At 33.4% G+C, this 20,835-nt stretch overlaps 1 protein-coding gene across 1 annotated transcript in view; it reads right to left on the bottom strand.

Annotated features, from left to right (window-relative positions):
* Window positions 1–8,430, bottom strand: part of LOC143256938 (sodium/hydrogen exchanger 3-like) — a 73,062-nt gene extending 64,632 nt beyond the window's left edge. Inside the window, exon 1 of the mRNA XM_076514841.1 lies at window positions 7,877–8,430. Coding sequence (XP_076370956.1) covers window positions 7,877–8,228 — 352 coding nt within the window. The 5' untranslated portion in view covers window positions 8,229–8,430. The remainder of the gene's footprint in view (window positions 1–7,876) is intronic.
* Window positions 8,431–20,835: the final 12,405 nt, after the last annotated feature.

Below are 20,835 nucleotides of genomic sequence, written 5' to 3'. Positions count from 1 at the left end.
CATTTGTTATGCAAATAAAAGTTTCAGAAAAACAAGTTTAATTAAGAAAAAATAAGAAGCATCAATTGAATTACAATATTGGTTTAATAAATTTGTAATAATCAAGAGAATCTATACTTAGTTTTTCATATACAAAGTATTATAACAGCTAAAGTACTCTGGTTAACCTCGAGATGGAGGTGATTTTTCGTATGCATAGTTGTATATCGTGTTGCCAACTGTTTAACTGAAACGCAAGAGCGCTACTGTAACGCCATATTTTTTATGAAACAAATCCACCTTCTCAAAATCGTGGTTGTTTTATCAAGTCAGCGTCTAAGTGCTCTAACTAAAATCAATATAAAAAAACTGCTGTAAGTGTGCTTTTCTTATGGTAAATTCAAACTTTCAAATTAAATAAACGATCTTAAAGTTTCCTTTTCCAGAAGTTCGCATGAATAAATTTGTAATCTGTTTGTTAGGTAGAATATTAACAACAACATTTATTTTGTACATAAAACCTTTTTCATTCATTACAATTTTGATTAATTAAGAGTCCACCATATGCAGTAGGTACTCAAGTTCGAAAATGCAAATCATATTGAAGCGATACCGATGTTATCCCCACACCCTTTAAATAACATTACAATAGTAATTAACGCTTACATCTAGGCTACCCAGATAAAATAACATTATAATATTCAAAGAAGGGCAGTATATCTATACTCATTACAGAGTTTAGTTTTAGTTATTATCTATATTGGTAGCTTGTCATGATCAGTGGTTAATATTAATTTATATCTTTTGCACCCATTACAAATCAACCTTTTATACAATTTATAAGAATAAGTTATTACTTCCAACATTCTAAATCGCAATAACTTGTATAAAAATACACTCGAAATATAGAATATACTACATACGTGATACGGACGTGTTCTATGAATATACTACATACGTGATGCGGACGAGTTCTATGAGTCAATACATTATTTTCTAAGTCTGTGCACTTAACAGAACTGAATCTTGTGTTAAGAACTTTTAATAGATTCATAGCTAATACTAAAACATGTTAATTAATTCATCTATATTAAAAGTTTGTAGGGGAGTTACAAAATAAGTGCTTTAATGACTGGTGCTCCATAAAGTTAGTAATTGCATTGTTAAAAAATTGTTGTATAGGGTTTCCAATGGTAGCGCCACCTTATGCAACATTTACGTTATACACTCGTTAAAATGTCGTATTAATATTAATAGTTTAACAGCTTAACTTATATACTCAAGCTCTGGCTTTAGCTTGCTAATCAATGAAGTCTCTTTAAACCGATAGTTCTTCTCATCTCGCCTTTTAACGAGAACCTTAAGCATACTGCGATTTATAACTATGCCCCACCTCCAAGCACACGATCACGTATATTTACATAAAGTTTTGAGACAGTATGGGTCCTATTGGTTCGTCTCAGTTGTTTCATCCTCTAAACTAAAACTAATTTCTTTTTTAATTAAGGCCAGCCCTTATCATTCATATACTTAAAGCTTTCTCTTAAATTTACTGCCTTTACAACATCCGAATGCAACATTCCAAAGCCCAACCACCCTAAATGAAAAATAACTTAGCTGAAGATGACTCCTACTACCGTGTCAAAATTTATACTTGTGTCCCACAGTGCTCCTATTCTTACTGCTAATACGCAAAGTTCTCTCTGCCGTTTCAGGTTGTAGATACGTTTTAAAAACACTGTTAAATAACACTAATTGGTAACAGTATCCCAAACATTGGTGTAGGATACTCTTGATTAGGTGCCTCCTCTCTACTTTGCATATTTAAATAGAGAGATGGCTAGCGCGCATATAAATCCTTTGTGATATAAATAGTAAAACCGTACAAGGTCCAAGTTTTTTGTTTTCTGTCTAAATTATGTCCTACGTGTAATATTGTTACTATTTATCACAAATTAACAGAACCTTACTTATAAACGCTGAAAAACACCAAAAATACTTGGTATTATCTATAATCGGAGCAAGAATTCGTATTTGTGTCTCGACAATAATGGCACCACGTAGACTAAGCCTAGACGTTTTTCTCCGATAGTCAGCAATGTTAAAGGTTGTTATTCTTATGTGGTACACATTCAAGAATGCCCTCTGTCAAAGGTTTCTCTGTGTCCAAGGTCACGATCTAACGTGGTCACTTCCCAACAGACATGACAGAGCATACATAAAAGAATTGCAAGTCTTTTGTAACAGAAGTTGAAATAATACTCGAATTTTCTTTGTGGCCACCTTGAATCCATTTTACCTGGATTTATCTCATATATAACTTCAAAATCCAACCACTAAAGTGTAAATCTGTGGATGTCTTTCTATGATATAGTGTTTATCGAAGCACTATTATTATGTACCAGATATAAAAAAAAAACATGTAAAATAACTATTATATTCCATAATTAAGGTAACACGACTATGCTTGGATATATTATGTATGTTAGTCTTACTTCTCGTTCTTTTCAGTATAAAATAAGTTGGGAAAATCTCGTTTAATCGTGCAATACAAACTTTGTGCTTGTAGTATTTTGTACTTAAGTAAAGTTATTAAATACACAGAATTGTCTACATTTTAAGCAGTTAAAACAATTAACTGACATTAGTTTACTGGTTAACTACTAATACTTATTTGTGTATCATAATACAGCTGTACAATTTATCAAAATTATCGTGCTCATTTTAAGACGTAAAGAGCTGTTCGTGTTTTTCCAAAGTTTGAATCGTCTTTCTTCCAATAGAGAACGACTTCTAAGAGAATATTGGTCAGTTTGAAAAAATGATTGTTATTGGTAAGATGTTCATAAAGGCACTGAGCAATGTTCTGCCGAATGGGGACTGACCATGCGTGATAATTACTGTAGGCACCGAGTCCAACCACTTATACTTACTGACCTCTAGGATCGTACAATGCTTGTCAAATAGCACAGGCGCTTCCAAAAATACACCAAAACCAACAAGAGGTAGCCTAGCACGTCTTATCTGTCTCCCTTTAAAAGTTAGTACGTTTAAAAATATGTAGAATCTGTAGACTCCTTGTAGGTAGGATAAAACACGACAGGTAGACGTTAAAACTGCTTACTTCCGTGTCATAACTTTGTCATTTATTTAGGGTTGTTTACTTTAGAGAACAGTGTTAGAACAGTAATCACTTTTCGCAACTACAAGGAAAGCGATGTAGCAATGCTGAGACTTCCTTTTGGGCTTTCCGTTGTTCTTCCGTTCTACACAAAGAATAAATAGCATCGGAAGAACATGTACATGATATTATTCACCTGATAGGCCAAGCAGCTCAAATTAAATTATTGTTAATTCAGGACAGTGTTAGCGACTTATCTTAAATCAGCACTTACGAGAGGTAGAACAAAGAATGAATGTACGTTGGGCTCGTATCACTGTACGTTTACATAGTGGCTTTTGGGATCAATAATAATAATGTTACGATAATCTGTGAATATCCTAGATTGGAGAGCGTCTAATTCTGTTTATTTGGCATGTGTGAGTAACGAATCAGATTCTGTAAATGACTAAGTTCCTGTACTGAAAATAATGAACTACGTGTGAAATGTTCAACCAATATCTCAGTAATCGATGATGAAGAGAAAACCCACTTGTAGAGAAAAATATATGTAAAAACGGTTCGTTTGGGTTGAGAACATTTTTTTGTGAACCTGGCGATGGCCGAAGAAGGTCGAAACGTTGTCCGCTACTCTACATAAAAATTTTCTCCACCCAAACCAACCGTTTATAAATGTATATTTTTCAATATCTGAATAACTCAGACGAGACCAACCTATTTATATTGCCAAATTAGCTTTCCCTCCATTTTTCTGTATTGTGGTCAAAGAATTGAAAACTCGTGATGTAGAACTCCACGATAAGGCAGGCGGCATCCTAAACAGCTGAACTACTGAATACTTCTTTAACGAAAGCAAGATGGCGTTGTCCATTATCTGGAAGCATGGAAGTCGAAAGATCGCCCCCATATTCTAAAAAAGTAAAAACTCCACTATCTTCCTATTTATTTTTAGGCAAACACTTAACTTTCATGTAAATCATTTCAATACTTGGTATAAAAGAAAAAGGTAGGAATTTTTATTTTGTTGGGTAATAACATCCTTCCCCATTCCGAAGTGCTGTCTAAGCCCCTGATTATCAATGGCGCTTATTATACAGTCATAGATTGGAAATCCTGCTTTGCTAAGGTCATTACTCAACACGAGTTTTCGAATGGTGTATTTGCTGGACGTTAATGCAACATTATTCGTATTATATATATATTATATATTTATTTATTAGCAAATCTTGATATTTATAATGCTAAAAACCAGGTTTCAATACCCATGGAGGTGGGGGGCACACGCTAAACAACAACAACAGTCAGTTCTTCGAATCTATGAATACACAGCAGTATCGTAAGAGATACAAAAATGGTCAATTATACATTTGTGTTATTACGGTTACGTATGTGTGTATTATATATATATTATATTAAATATGCGTGTGTGTTTTACAGTGAAACCTGTCTAAGGCGGAATCGCACGGAGCCGAGTAAAATTCGCAGCTTAGACACAGTGAACATGTATTTCCTTAATTAAATATAATTTGTGAGTGAAACATACTTGCTTGACTCAAGGGAAGTAAGACGTTTGTGAATAAAGTTATTATATTGTTTATGCTATATTTATTAGAATAAAAACCAAAATAGACATTCAAAACATACACAGGTACACAAAATCTTAAATCAAATGTATTTGAAGTGTCCAATTTCAACTGTTTCATTTTTTTTTTTTTTTTTAATGGGTTTTCTCATGCGGTTAATGAGAACGCCAAATCTACGGCCTTTTCATGAAGTTCATTTTCCCCCTTAATTGTTGCATACAATTTGATAGTGTTAATATAACTTAACACTTGCGATAAAGTAAAAATTTCTATTTCCTAAATATCTTTTCCATTTTGTTCATCTTCTAAATTTCTCACACTGTTATTATCTTGCGATTCTATTGTAGATTTTAAATCAATTTTTATCAGTTTCTGTTAAAACATTCTTGTCAACGTTCTCAAAACTATCTGCATCAATCTTTTCAGAGTTTAGATTTCACTAGAATCGTCATAACAAATAACTTATCCACAATCTCTGTCATTATCAAGGATAAATACACAGTTTTGAAAGCACTTTTTAAGCATTTGATTGAATTGCTTAAAAATGTAATTGCGTCTAACAAGTCAATTTTCATGGTCATTTCAAATGCTTTCTTACAGTCGTCCATGTTTGCAATAATATGCTGAAGCATCAATTTTCTGTATTTCAATTTTATACACTGTATAATTCCGTTATCTTGTGGTTGTAGAACTGATGTTTTACATGGAGGTAGAAAGACTAAATGAACATTTGAACGTTGAACTTTTGAGTGGCTTGTTGCATTATCTAAGAAAAGTAGAATATTTCTATTTTCTTGTTCCATTCCTCTGTTTAATTTGTTCAAAAATTCCTCGAATATAGAACTTGTCATCCACACTTTATTTGCTTTCTTTTCTGCAGGAAGTTGCTTCTTCCTTAAATTTTTGAAACAGCGTGGATTTTCACGTTTACCTATTACCCATGGTAAATTTTTCCTAAATTTTAAAAGTAGGGAAAACAGGAATTTAATTTATCGTGAGAATTATTTAAAGAGTAGAATTTTGCACCTAAAAAAAATATTTATACAAATCATGAATCTAAAAAAAAGGACAAAATATATTTAACCAATACTTACTGTAACAAAATGTCCGAGAATTTATTGATATTTTAAAAAGTTATTAATTGAATAAGAAATTAATATTTAATCAAAAACATTTTTTCTGCCTTACTCAGGTTCTAATCCTACTTGTTGATGGATGAGGTGGGTGAAAGATAGTTTTCCATCCGCGTTTCGCAGGTTCCGCCATATAGAGGGCTTTTTATAAAAGAAAGAGAAATCTTATATATATATTTCCGGCTTGTACAGGTTTCCGCTTTATGCAGTTTCCGGCTTAGAGAGGTTTTTCTTTGTGTGCGTGCGTGTGCGGCCCGGCATGGCCAGGTGATTAAGACGCTCGAATCCGTAATCTAAGGGTTGCGGGTTCGAATCCCCGTCGCACGAAACATGCTCACCCTTTCAGCCGCGAGGGTGTTATAATGTACAGTCAATCTCACTATTCGTTGGTAAAAGAGTAGCTGAAGAGTTGACGATGGGTAGTGATGACTAGTTGCCTTCTCTCTAGTCTTACGCTACTAAATTAGGGACAGCTAGCGCATATAGCCCTCGTGAAGCTTTGCGCGAAGTTCAAAAATGCAAACATATATATCTTATTATTACGTACAGGAAAATAATAGGTTTTAGCACATTAAATGAAGGTTCAATATTTCTCTTATCAAGCATAAAGCCATGTTTAATATGCTCACAGTTGTGGAGTTGTACTCGAATTTTCGGATAACTGACTTCAGTGAATTTAATCTTTCTTCTTTAATACAGTGCTTATGTATACTTCTGAATTAGAAATACACAAAACAAATTCGACGTGTAATCACGCCAAACAGTGTATGTACGAGCTAGCTAATGAAATTTAATGAGAATGTATTCCGTGAAATCACACCAAACAAGAGAAGCCCTGACTGCCTGTAACATTAAGTAACGTAACTATACGCTAAAAGGTTTTATCTAAATTTTACATTTTATTTACAAGTAAATTTAATTGTTATATTTGCCGAGTCGTGTAGTTGTACATTACAACTGGTTACACACTCTCACGTGATCCTTCACTGCTAGCCACATTTTTTGAATCCTTCCTGATGATGCAGATAAATTTGGGTAAAATTTGCATATTTTACCGAATAATCCTAAAACACAATTTTATTTGGCAGTGACGCGAATCACCAGCTGGTTCCTTGGAGAAACAGAAAATCATTATCGGTATCATACTGACACACCGAAATTTCCCTTGACTGAGGCGGAGACCCGAATATTTTCGTTTAAAACAAAAACGTAAACACCACAAAAGTTTACAGAAACAAAGATGATACAGTTTTCATAACTTTAATTAATAATAATGAGAGAAAAAAAGAACAAGGTAGCACCAAAAACACCTCGCTAGCAGTGGGCAGTTGAAAACATTAATTGACTATTGACTCGAGTCATTGTTATAGAAGCTTCCAGTGGTCTTAGAGATGTTGCATTACTTGAAACAGTCAAAGACTCGGAAGCAAAATCCCCAACACTTGACGTTTTAGTTAAAATTAAGCAATTTCATTTCTAAACTGCAACAACTGATTTCAACACTTTCTACAATATGTTTCACCACGTCTTGTTTACGTGATATAGAACGTGGGCGTAACTACAATGCTATAATAGAAGATGATAAATTTTATAACTGGATACATACTTTAGATACAAATTATTTTTTAATAACTATAAACTCTATAAATGTTCAATTCTTAAAACTTTCATGTGTTGGTTATTTGAATTAACAATTAATGGAGGGGTGCAAATTTTAATGGAAGAAAATACTTATAACGATGAAGGTGTCAAGTCTTCAGCCCTACATGAAAAGTCGAAACTTTCAAAGAAAACAGAAAACGATTTCGTTTTAAGACACAAGAAAAAGTCAGTGGTGAAACTAAGTAATATGTAAGTGGTTGGTTAATTTACGTCACATCATGATTTTGTTTCTTTTCAACTGTTTATAGTATTAAATAAGAACATAAAATTCATTTTAATTGTAGTGACGCACGCACATGCACAAAAAAAAAAACAAATCAAAATTGAAGGCCGTCTTATTGCATGCATTTTTTTCTGGGGGGCGTCATCAACAAAAATAAAATACAGTCATAACTCACCAATTTTCGCTAACCCAGCTATTAAGATCCATACGCTAATAATATACGGAACAGAAACGTGTGGAAAGTCAACTGTAGCCACGTGATAGCGATGTCTTTCATGCGTTTTGTGGCTTTCCTCGACAGCATTTTTTCCTCCATGTATCTTAGAAATTCCCAACGAACTAGTGCGAACCACCGGCGAAACTGTTGGGTTGGTTTTTGAGAGGTGGTCCCCATGTCGTGGGCTTCCTACAAAAACGCTTTCAGTGTTAACCCTTGCATTTTCTGCAAGAACTGCGTTTGTAAATAGATTCAGAATCGAAAACAGTGAAATAAATGTTAATTTTCTTCTGAAGCTAGTACTAGACATTACCGGATTTACTAAAACTGTACTTCTACCATGAGTTATCAGATATTAAAACCAAAATAAAACTGTCATACAACTATTTCATGGACACCTGTAATTCAAGTGAAATTCACATGCAACATTTAAAACACTAGTACCAATCATCTTTACACATCTAACCAAACTCCAATACCTTCTCTTTCGTCACACGACTTAAATACGAGAAGAATGAGCACTTACGTCGCTGCTAGACAACGATGATTCGTGATTGGATGGTTTAGTGACGTTTAAAGAAAAACACGTGACTCAGTGCTCTTGCTCTAAGTACCATATTAATACTCAGCAGATAGGCCAATGTAGCTTTGTTATAAGAAAACACACACATAGCGTATTAATATACTCCCTTCCATAGACTTTAGTAATATATTTCAAAGCTACCGCTTTTTCTTTTTCCTTCAGAAATTGAAATTCACAATATTCATTGTTTCTTTTATGATGCAAAAGAGATGTGTAAAAAAAAAACAATATACGATGAACTAACAATTAACATGCTAAGATATATCAAGAAATTAAAAACCCATCAAGTCTTGTCAACATATTTCGAAATGTTTTCTTTAACGCCACATTTTGTGTTCATTTTTCTTTTGAATAAATACAGTTCAATCCTACAACTTTTCCTTGAATATGAAAGAGTATTATTGAATGTTTTAATGAAGGGAATGGTTCATAATTCTTTATCAGAAATCCTTCTCTGGAACAGTAGTAAATCTTCAGACTTACGTTAATACAATCAGAGGTTCGATTTCCCTCAGCAAAAGCAGTAAATAGCCTCATATGCTTTTACAATAAAAAATACACACACTCTATCAGAAAAGTATCTCATTTTGCGTTATATATGAACAATCAGTAATTTTTAATTTTCAAACAATTTTGTCGTTATAAATTTACGTCAAACAGGTAAATTAAAAATGAAAAGAAAAGCACAATTAAACTTGAATTGTCGTATTTCAGTTTCTCAACATTTGTGTGTCAAGTTTCATGTAGTAGGCCCGGCATGGCCAGGTAGTTAAGGCACACGACTATTAGTACGAGGGTCGTGGGTTCGAGTCCCCGTCACACAAACATGCTCATCCTTTCAGCCATGAGGACGTTATAATGTAACAGTCAGTCCCACTATGCGTTGGTAAAAAAGTAGCCCAATAGTTGAAAGTGAGTGGTGATGACTAGCAGTCTTCCCTCTAGTCTTACAGTGCAAAATTAGGGACGGATAGCGCAGATAACCCTCGAGTAGTTTTTCGCGAAATGCAAACCAAACCATTTCATCTAGTAATTAGACTGACGAATTATAAAAATGGCGTCAGAGCATTCCTAAAATAAGAGTGTTGAAATAATTTAGTGTTTTTTATCTCAAATATTTTCGAAATACGTACTTATTTTGCCGTTGTTTGTGCTAAAGACATCTTAGACAAACTGTATATGACTTTGAACCTAATGTTTCGTATTACAAATATTTCTGTACGAAAATACTTTCTTCACGGGTTCTACAACACCATAACAACGAACGTCAGAAAATCCTTGAACGTATAACAGCCAGTAGTTACAGACACAGATTGTTTGTTTGAGAATGTATTTAAACTGTTGGTAGAATTAATTATTGACGTTTAGAAAGTAAGTGTCACTTAACAAAATATAGTCTTTAAGGTATAAAGCAAGATATTGAAAAATCAAGAAAAATATTTTTACTGCAAAAATATTCATTATTTTAACTAATCTAATTAGCTAAATAATCATATATTATAATTCACGAAATTTTGTTATTATAGCATTTTATTCTTAAAGGGCCTGGCATGGCCAAGCGCGTTAAGGCGTACGACTCGTAATCTGAGGGTCGCGGGTTCCCATCCCCGTCGCGCCAAACATGCTCTCCCTCCCAGCCGTGGGGGCGTTATAATGTGACGGTCAATCCCACTATTCGTTGGCAAAAGAGTAGCCCAAGAGTTGGCGGTGGGTGGGGATGACTAGCTGCCTTCCCTCTAGTCTTACACTGCTAAATTAGGGACGGCTAGCACAGATAGCCCTCGAGTAGCTTTGTGTGAAATTCCAAAAATAAACAAACAACAATATTCTCAAAATTAATTATAATTTAGTTTTAAACAATGGGTGCAGTGTGATATAACCGGGTTTCAGTAAAACGACAATATCACGATATGCATATTATAATTTATCAATGTTTCCTACTTTAATCATAACTTTAAACAAACTATGAATGTTTTATAACTGTCCCAAAATAGGTTTATCAAATATTATGTAAGATTTAGTAGAAGTTTTAAAACATAAATACCTTACAAAACCTGTAATGATTTGACAAAACAAAATATATAAATTTTGCAACTACAAATTATTTATTATCTTTTGTAAATTAAATATAAAAGAATTCATATTCAATACACTTTCCGGGATATAAACTCTCTTCAAAAATCTGTATTAATAATTAAGAATTCTTAACCTTATAATAAACAAAAACTAACAGAAATATTACCCTTCGTCTTCTGTTCGGACAGTAATTAGCTTACGAATTGCTCCCGCTAAAATACGTGGTGCAATTCCATACGTTGGTTTGTTTGTTTTGAATTTCGCGCAAAGCTACACGAGGGCTATCCGCGATAGTCGTCCCTAATTTAGCACTGTAAGACTACACTGAACTAAGCTTACTTTGTTTTGATTGGAAAGTTATTGTACTGTAGTGGGCTAGGATTTAAAAATCGTAATATATATTACGTTTAGAAATAATTTTGGCACTACGTAATGCTGACGCTGACGCGTAGGAATTTTCTGAATGTATAAATGTGATGTCGTTCTTTTTTCTTAACCTGAAGATAACCTAGGAAGGTCGAAACGTTGTTCTCTTCTTATCAATAAAAGGGTTGATACCTATACCAGCCGTTCTGAGATACAAATGTGATGTCGCGTCTCCACTACTCGTTAGATTTGAGTGAAGTATTATATAAAACCAATAAAGTGATATTGCGTGGTTAATTAGTGAGTGAGTCATTTAGCTAAGTGATTAGTTAGTAAATTTGTCAACGTGTTAGTAATGTAGTTTTGAGTTGTGTCATAAGATACGAGAAGAAATTTAACAATTTAGTGGCTCTTAACTTTTATTTATGAGTTATGTCAATCACATGAGTATCGTTAGTTCGTGAAACTGTATGAAATTTCTAATTGAAGAAGTAAAACGCTTTATTTTTTGTGGAATCAACTTCGTTTTTACTGAATTATCAAAAACGAATCTACCTATTGATAGAAACCATCACAACAGTACGATTCCACTTTTACACATTACACCTAAAAATCGATAATGTAAAGGTACTTTGCTGCAGAATCAATGCAACCCAGTAATTATTATTTGTTGTTTATATGACATTCTGTGGTTTAAGTAAATCAAGTAAATTATTTACTGACTTTTTTTTTTTTGTATCTGGTATACGTAGGTAGTTTACTTTGATCAGAAGTGACTGGTTATACACTTGATTTTTGTGGCTTAACTCTTTTACCACTTCTTAAAACTTGATTTCTAATCTTTGCTTAAGCTGAAATAATCATATCACAATATAATAAAAAACAACATCATTTCACAAAATGCTTAACCTAGAAGAGAATATTGTATCGTTGATATATATTCTGAAATAACGTATTTTAACTTCTGATTAAAAATCGGTTATATAATCTCTGTGCGCTCGTGTGCGCGTGTACATTAGGCATAGATTATATAAAAAAAAAAAAGTGGCTTCTAAATTAAGGTAAGTTATAATTATTCATTAAAACTAATTAACATTGTAATATATATATATATGTGTGTGTGTGTGTTGAAAAACTAAACATGCCTGTCAATAATTATCAAGATTTTTTTTAACTGCTAAAATGTTATATACCTTTAGAAAGTTTTCGAAATATTTATAACTGCACTTGAATTTTTAATGATGAAATATACATTCAAAAATATCATGCTATATAAAAAGTGTTTCCACGTAGACTTGACATCAAATCCCCGATCGATGACATGTCTATTTCGGTACAAGCAGTACATGCTGTTTTGAAGTTCTGTAGTAAATCTTGCCTGGTACAGTGTATAGAGAAAATTAACCACATTTTACTTTCTCAAAAACGTCCCAAAACATAAATACATATGTATATTAGAAGCGAAAATATATGACGCCTCACACTCATTTCAGTTTCAAAGGTTTGTTTAACAGAATCTCACGCTGAAAATTATTTTCCAAACTAACGTTATGCTAAGCAGATGCTTTGAAGTTCGATTAATTTTACTTACGTGTGTTTTACAATGAAAATACAACAGTTAAAGTTAAATGCCCTAATAAATGATGAAACACTGATGATTGATGTAGTATTTTAACCAATAATTTAATGCATTTCTAACCAACCTAATGAAATGAGCTCTTGTTCTAGGGAAAAGATTTCGTTGATAATAACGTGCATCGCAAAGTGTATACAGTTCAGACGCTTCTATGCGTCTTCTCATTGGAAAACTACAGTAGAGGGTCAGTAAAGAGATATGTTTAAAAATGATGATCAATATTATTGTTATATATTCAGACATTCCTGTAATTCAAGAAAATCATCGTACATTTAACACAGATTGAAAAATGAAAATAAGTTTTGCGATTGTAACTTAGTAAATTATCTGTAATAAGCATGATCTAGACAGGTGGTACACGTTTGAAAAATGGTTTCTTAAATAAATCTAATCACGTTGGTAAATGCCTGACGTGTTTCTTACGTGAATTTATATAAGCACACTTTATAAACTGATTTCATATAAAAGAATTCCCCGCTGGGACAGTGGTAAGTCTAAATATTTACAACTCTAAAATGATGGGGTTCGATTCCTCTCGGTAGACGCAGCAGATAGCCCGATGTGACTTTGCTATAAGAAAAACACTCAAATGTAAAAGGACAGATATGTCTCTTCTTGTAGACCATAACTTTTGTTGCAGTATCACAGAACGTAAAAATGTATGATTATACTGAAAACACAGACAATGGTATTTATTGTTCCAACGACAGTGAAAATTACAGTATTTAACACACATTCTCCGAAAATTTTCCAATACCTTTGTGAGAGGAATCTAATTTTATCGTTATAATCAGTGTTCTGTGTTGTTATATATTGCAAAATAAAAGTTATTGTTTTCACTGTGTTCAAGTATCGCAAGACAGTAACACAAATTGATTCTCAAGTTGAGGTCATTGACTCCCGTATCATTAATGAAGAATGATCAATAAACAGAGTCAATAGAAAATATACAAATATTGTATGCTAACTGATGTTCGCTATTTTTTTATGACAGTTAATTTCATTTTAGTAATCTAAAATTTTATAAAAAAAGAAAAGAGAAAATCTTCAAATAAAACAAAAGGATTATTAATGTTTTCGTTATATGTTTTATGACAAATTAATCAGCTTAACCATGTTTGTAGTCATCCTTGTAGAGCAAGCCTATCACTAAAGTTTCATCTGAAACTACACGAGAAATAACAACATGATGTCCCATTCACATATAACATGGGGCAAAAAGTCTTCGGGTCATAGACAATGTGTACACCAGCTTCAAGTTGTTGTTGTTTGTGTGATTCTTTAACGGACAATAAGAACCAACAAACGAGCTATTTGTTTGGGAAGTATCTTTATTGTGAAGGTCAAGGTGAAAAAAACGCTGCGGACATCTCTGAATACATTGACGTAAACCATAAGACTGCATATTATACCGATGAATGGAGAAACAGTTAGGTCGTTTCTTCTATTGCTGGAAGTTTGGAAAATGTTTTTATTGTTATGTAAAATCTAACTTACAGCAACGATCTATACGATAATAAAATACAACAAGCATAATTTGAAGGGAAAAATTAACCACTTGAAATGTTCTAGTCTAAGCTAGTACCACTATGATCATTGAGTTTGTTACAAAAACAATAAGACCGAACAATACGAAATTACTAAACGTTGTTGATATAAGCCAGTTACTTTTTTGACAATTATGTTTGAGCATTAAGAAACAATTTTGCCTTGCTGGTTGAGAAACACAGTGAACTAACACTTCGTATGTCAGGTAGAAATTCAAATTCAAATAATAATAGGTTGTATTGAGTTATCTGACATTGGAAAAAAAATCTGTTTTTTTTTAATTTTGCGGAAAGCTACACGAGGTCCATCTGCGCTAGCCATCCCTAATTTAGCAGTGTACAACTAGAGGGACGGCAGCTAGTTATCACCACCCACCGCCAACTCTTGGGCTACTCTTTTACCAACGAATAGTGGGATTGTTCGTGACATTACAACGCCCCAAGGATGAAAGGGCGAGCATGTTTGGTGTGACAGGAATTCGAACTCGCGAATCACGAGTCGAGTGCTTTAACCACCTGACCATGCTGGGCCACGGAAAAATCTAAAAAAAAACATCGTGAAAATAACACTGAGATTTTATTAAACAACGTTAATCTAATGTATGGATGTAACATAAATGTCGTTTATCTCATTTACATGTATTAAAAGAATCATTTCTTCAGCAAGTTAGTCCACAAATAGACTTCGAACCAAAATAGAAAATAGAATGGGTGATTTATCATATTTAAAATTTTCAACATAGAAAACTTCAACGTGCACTTAAAAAACAAATATAAACATAATAATTGAAATATTAAAGAAATTAACTAAATATATGTTCCCAATTAATTTGAAGGATAAACACATTGTGACAAAATTTTAAAAAATCACAATTTACAGACGGTCAAAAGTTCTGACCGGAAATATTATATTTTCTCAAACTCCGTAGAATTACATTTACAATTAGTAATAAATAAACTTCGATACTATATTAATTTAACCTCGGTTGAAGACTATTAAGGAAAAGCCTTTCTTTTATACGTAGTTCCTACTTATTACTAACCTAAGCAGGATCTTCAAATTGTCTTCTATTTATAGGCTCATTCAGCACATACTTCTCAATGCTGGAAAATGTAATTTTAAGTCTGTTTATTCTTTCATGCAATGCCCGGCATGGCCACGTGGGTTAGGACACTCGACTCTAACCCGAGGGTCGCTGACTCGAATCCCTGTCGCACCAAACATGCTCGCCCTCTCAGTTGTAGGGACGTTATAAAGTGACGATTAATCCCACTATTCGTTGGTAAAAGAGTAGCCCAAGAGTTGGCAGTAGGTGGTGATGACTAGCTGCCTTTCCTCACCATTACCTAAAGAACATTTCAAAATTGTATATATATATATCGGTATTATTTCTTAAACCTGAAAAAAAATATAATTTGCATTCCAACTTAAAGACCTACTTCAATTCAATATAATGATAACTGTTTGTTTGATTCTGAATTTCGCGCAAAGCTACTCGAGGGCTATCTGCGCTAATCGTCCCTAATTTAGCAGTGTAAGACTACAGGGAAGGCAGCTAGTCATCACCACCCACCGCCAACTCTTGGGCTACTCTTTTACCAACGAATAGTGGGATTGACCATAACATTATAACGCCCCCCACCGTTGAAAACGCAAGCATGTTTGGTTCGACGGGGATGCGAACCCGCGACCATCAGATTACTAGTCGCACGCCTTAACCCACCTGGTCATGCCAATATTTATAATAATGATGACATAACTTATGCAACTGATTTCTAATAATACAGTATATTTACCTATATCAAGTAATGTTAAATAGCCATTCGTTAAGCAGCATCCCATTTTAACAGTAAAGGAATCCTTATGTTACCAAAATAATCATACATAACATGATTTACAATGCCAATTGGAAAAGTATATTTTAATGACAAATATTTGCTATTTTCTAGTTTTTATTTATGGAAGAATTCATATTTGCTTGTTAATTAATATACTCAGTGAACCAGTATTTCAACCGTATTTTTTTTCTTTAAAGCAGGCCCCCGCTGGTACAGCAGTAAGTTTACGGATTTACAACGCTAAAATCAGGGGTTCGATTCCTCTCGGTAGACTCAACATATAGCCCGGTGTGTCTTTGCTATAAGAAAAACACAAACAGAATCTTCAAAGCGACTAGTATGAAACTATCAGAAATAAAATATAGACCAAAAAGCCTTTTTTATGAAAAGTTTCATATTCAAATACAACACATTCATCGTGAATAAAGATGTCTGAGAATGAAAGCTGATGGTTACGTTGATATTAAAACTGTGAACTTAATATCAGAATGACTACTAACGGTTCTCCATAATTAGAGATAATACAGAATTCATCTGCATATAATCTGTAATATATAGATTTAAACTGAAAAGGATATTCATTAAACCAACGTTTTTCACGGAAACACGGGAACTAGGTAGGGGGTGATGACCAGACCCAACATTCATTTGTTTGTTTGTTTGTTTTTGAATTTCGCACAAAGCTACTCGAGGGCTATCTGTGCTAGCCGTCCCTAATTTAGCAGTGTAAGACTAGAGGGAAGGCAGCTAGTCATCACCACCCACCGCCAACTCTTGGGCTACTCTTTTACCAACGAAAAGTGGGATTGACCGTAACATTATAACGCCCCCACGGCTGGGAGGGCGAGCATGTTTGGCGCGACGCGGGCGCGAACCCGCGACCCTCGGATTACGAGTCGCACGCCTTACGCGCTAGGTCATGCCAGGCCCCCCAACATTCATGTTTGTAGACTTTAGGAATTACATATATAATGCCAGAAAGAGAGCATAGTGGTTTTAGTTTATAATATATTTCTGGCAATATATTTTATTTTCTAATTTTAATAAATATCTTTCTAATTTTTTTGTTTTAGTTATATCTATGCGTAATTTATTTTATTATTTAAAGTTTTGTTAAATTTATTTTAAAACTTCTTCCTTTTGGGCTTTATAATTGCCATATTTTAATTACTACTTAAACTGTTTATAGCCTGAAATCGTTATTTCCTTATATTTGTAAACTTGCTTCTGAAGTTATAATTATTAAAAGATGTTAAGGCATTGCAACTTACCAGAATTTTTGCTGTCTGGGCAAATTTTGTTGCTTCCTAGTGGCACAGTGGTAAGTCAGCGGCCTTACAATACCAGAAACTTGTTTTCGATACTCGGGATGGGCAGAGCACAGATAGCCCAGTTTGTAGTGTTAGGCTTAACTTTAAACAAACATTTTTTTTTCTATAATTGTTGAAACAACCTGTTTACAATACAGTACTTAATCCTTTGAGGTAGAAGTATAAATTTGAAACCACGCACAGATAATCATTTTTGTAGTACTCTTGAAACATAATAAGACAAAACAAATATGACGTTATCAAAATGATCTAAAATAATATCTTTTTTTTAAATTTTCCTAAGTAGTTATTCCTATATTGATCAAAAGAACTCAACCAAAATTAAATGACAGAGTTGTACAGTTTAAGTAAACTGCATTTGTGTCTTAATAATCACTCAAAATTTAAAGATAAATTAGTAGTTAATAATAATTATTTATCGAATTACTGTTATAACTTCATACATCACAATTAGTTAGAAAAAAACAACAAATTAACAAATTAGTTTCAGAATGTAAATAAGCAAATCGTTGTATACATCAAGGCACTGACTACGACATGTAATAATAGCACCAAACGCTTAGGAGTTCGTTTTGTACAGGGTGTGGACTGCTGTACGCCTACGTGGAGTATCACATGGATACATTTCTTTCTTAAAACGATTAAAAGGGACCGTAGACAACGCCCTTTAAGCTAGAATTTTCATGCTGTTATCATTAAAAGAGCACAAAATAGTAAAATAAATTTAGATCACCTAACATATTTTCAGCAGGAATATGATAAATCACGCCCTCATAATGTAATTAATCCGAATATCGCGAAAAAAACAAAACAAACCCGGCTTTAATAACCTTTTTTTTTATCTTTGAACGAAGTGAAAGTCACTAACTGGGTTTTAAATTGACAAAAAAAAATATTTTACCAAAATACCTTAAAGCATAAAGACGAGTGATTTTATTAACTTTATTTTAGAAGTTCCGGATCTTTATTAATAACCTTGAAGTTAAAGTAACGCATTGTAGTAAGTTACTATGACTATATATTTTTGATAGTTTTAGTACAAGCTACCTTTACTTGGATGTTGTATGTAAACAGGATGTACCCAACTGTGACCTGTGCCGCTAATGGTCAGCCACAATGCAGATATGTAGTACCTGTAAGCCGTTAACTTTTTCTGTTCACGACGCTTAGCGTGACATACTTGTACAGGGGGGAAAAAAAGAAATAATGGAAACACAAGTTTCCCTACCTGAATAATAGGTCTAATGTCCCGAGATGGATTATTTGGCATTCTTGAAAGTAATGGTCTTTGCAAATATTTTCGTTTGAAATCAACTGTCCAGATTTTGCCCATATAAAAGCCTAATATATTATATCTTGGTGTCATGAATGATTTGTTTGTTTTTACCACAAGGCTACACGGTAGGCATTTTGCCTTTAATTTACCGTAGAAATAGAAATAGAAACAGAATTCCAAATTTTAGTGTTATCAGTCTCCAAACTTACCATTGACTTATCGGAAAAATTCGTAAATAGGATTGGCAGTTAAAATAAGACTTTTTAACCGTAGTTTGGGGATTTGGAAAGAGGCTAAAGAACGTAATATTAAATTTTAGGACCAGGTCAGGAAATGACAAATGAAAATTTGACCAAAAATGTACTAATTCTAGTGATTTCAGTAAGTAATTTGCAGTGCGTTTTGAAGTACTCACAGATCTTGGAAAGGTTCAGAAGGTTTTTAACCATTCCCTTTAAAAATGGTTTGATGAATTATTTTCTTTATAATATCATTTAATTAAATAAGTGGTTACTTAGCATAGTAGAACTATTAGTATAAAAAAGTAGGGTTAAAGGTAATACCTATTATTTTAGGATATATCCGGTTGTTTTCTAGCATACAAGGAAAAATACATCCCGTAAAATTGTAGCGCACATGTGAACGTGTTTTCTTGTTGTACACATTACATTTGCTCAATGTACGTAGGATTAAATTTGAGAAAACAAACACAACATTTGGTTGGTTGGTGATGACGAGAAGTCATTTGAAGTAAAAATATATCTCAAGACGCCTGGTATTACAATAAAGTAAAGAACAACCTTTCGACCTTCTTAGCTTTGTTAACCTGAAGATGACCTTGAGATAGATTTTTACAAAATTTGGTTGAGGAAATTTCCCTTGCCTCCCCCCCCCGTAGCACCGCAACTGACTAAGGCGTAAAAGAACGCGTAATAAATTATTACAAAAAAAAAACATAGAAAAATGGAAGAGCATGATATAGCTGCTACACTTCATAGCCATGAATTTAACAATTGAAACTGCTTAAGGTGAATTTAAAAATGGCTATTATTACAAACTCTAAATGGACACTAGTCCAGTAATTCTTGTCACCATCGCCAACCCACCTGTTCTCAGTTATGCCCCCTGGAGCTGAAGGCAGAATGTAGATTAGGTAACAAAGAGGTGGTATTCAAATGTTCTTTACAGTATAAAGAAACCAAGTCTGAAATTTTTGCAAGACTTTGCTTTGGAGTATTAAGAAAGTTTCTTTGCATTTTCTGTATTCGTATGGCATAATGAAGTGAATGATATCAGTCTGGCACCAGTGTGAAATAAGATGCGAAATGTTTTGTAGTATCACAATGTCGCGAAGAAAGACAAGTCTTAACATTTTAGAATTGCATTATATAATACAACCATTACTAATATCTTTTTTTCTCATTAATATTTATATACACATGATAAAAATGCACAAAATAGAAAAACGAGTGTCATATCATGCAAGGAGAGGCATTTTCTTCTATCTGGGTGCAGCCACTGTCGATAATTCTGTCTCATTTTGTAACATAATACAATAAATAGTTAGCAAAAAGAAAACGCATGTATCAAATTAATAATTTAATACAGTGGAACGAAATGTATTTTTAGGATAAATACATGGACATTAGAAATTATATGAATATGCTAGAGAGTATCAAAGTGTTGTGTTTTATAGGATCATGAAAAGCACTTATGTCTGATGGAGGAGTGGAAAAAGTATTGTTATAAAGATTTGACTGTTTCACCAAAATACTCTTAGGAGAAAAAAAAACTCCTCAAACATAAGTGCATTTTTAATGAGAGGAGAACTACTTTATTATATTTTTGCTATTTGTGAAAAGACTCGTCATGGCCAGGTGGTTAAGGTACTCGACTCCTAATCCTAGGGTCGCGGGTTCGAATACCTGTCATGCTCGCCCTTTCAGCCATGTGGACGTTGTAAGTTTCGGTCAATCCCACTATTCCTGGGTGAAACAGTAGCCCAAGAGTTGGCGGTGGGTGGTGATGACTAGCTGCCTTCCCTCTAGTCTTACACTGCTAAATTAGGGACAGCTAGCGCACATAGCTCTAGTGTGAATTTGTTTTTGTTAACTTCTGTACAATGTTGTTCCATATATTGATAGTTTCTAGGGTTTAATCGATTACCTTGTTGTTCATTGATCTTTATCATGAAAACTTTGATTTTACTAAATATCTAGTTGTGTGCAATGTTCAAAATCATGTAATTATATTAAAGTTACTG

Source organism: Tachypleus tridentatus, chromosome 7 (genome assembly GCF_004210375.1).
Source record: "Tachypleus tridentatus isolate NWPU-2018 chromosome 7, ASM421037v1, whole genome shotgun sequence".
NCBI lineage: Eukaryota > Metazoa > Arthropoda > Merostomata > Xiphosura > Limulidae > Tachypleus > Tachypleus tridentatus.
This window is presented reverse-complemented; position numbering and strand designations above follow the sequence as displayed.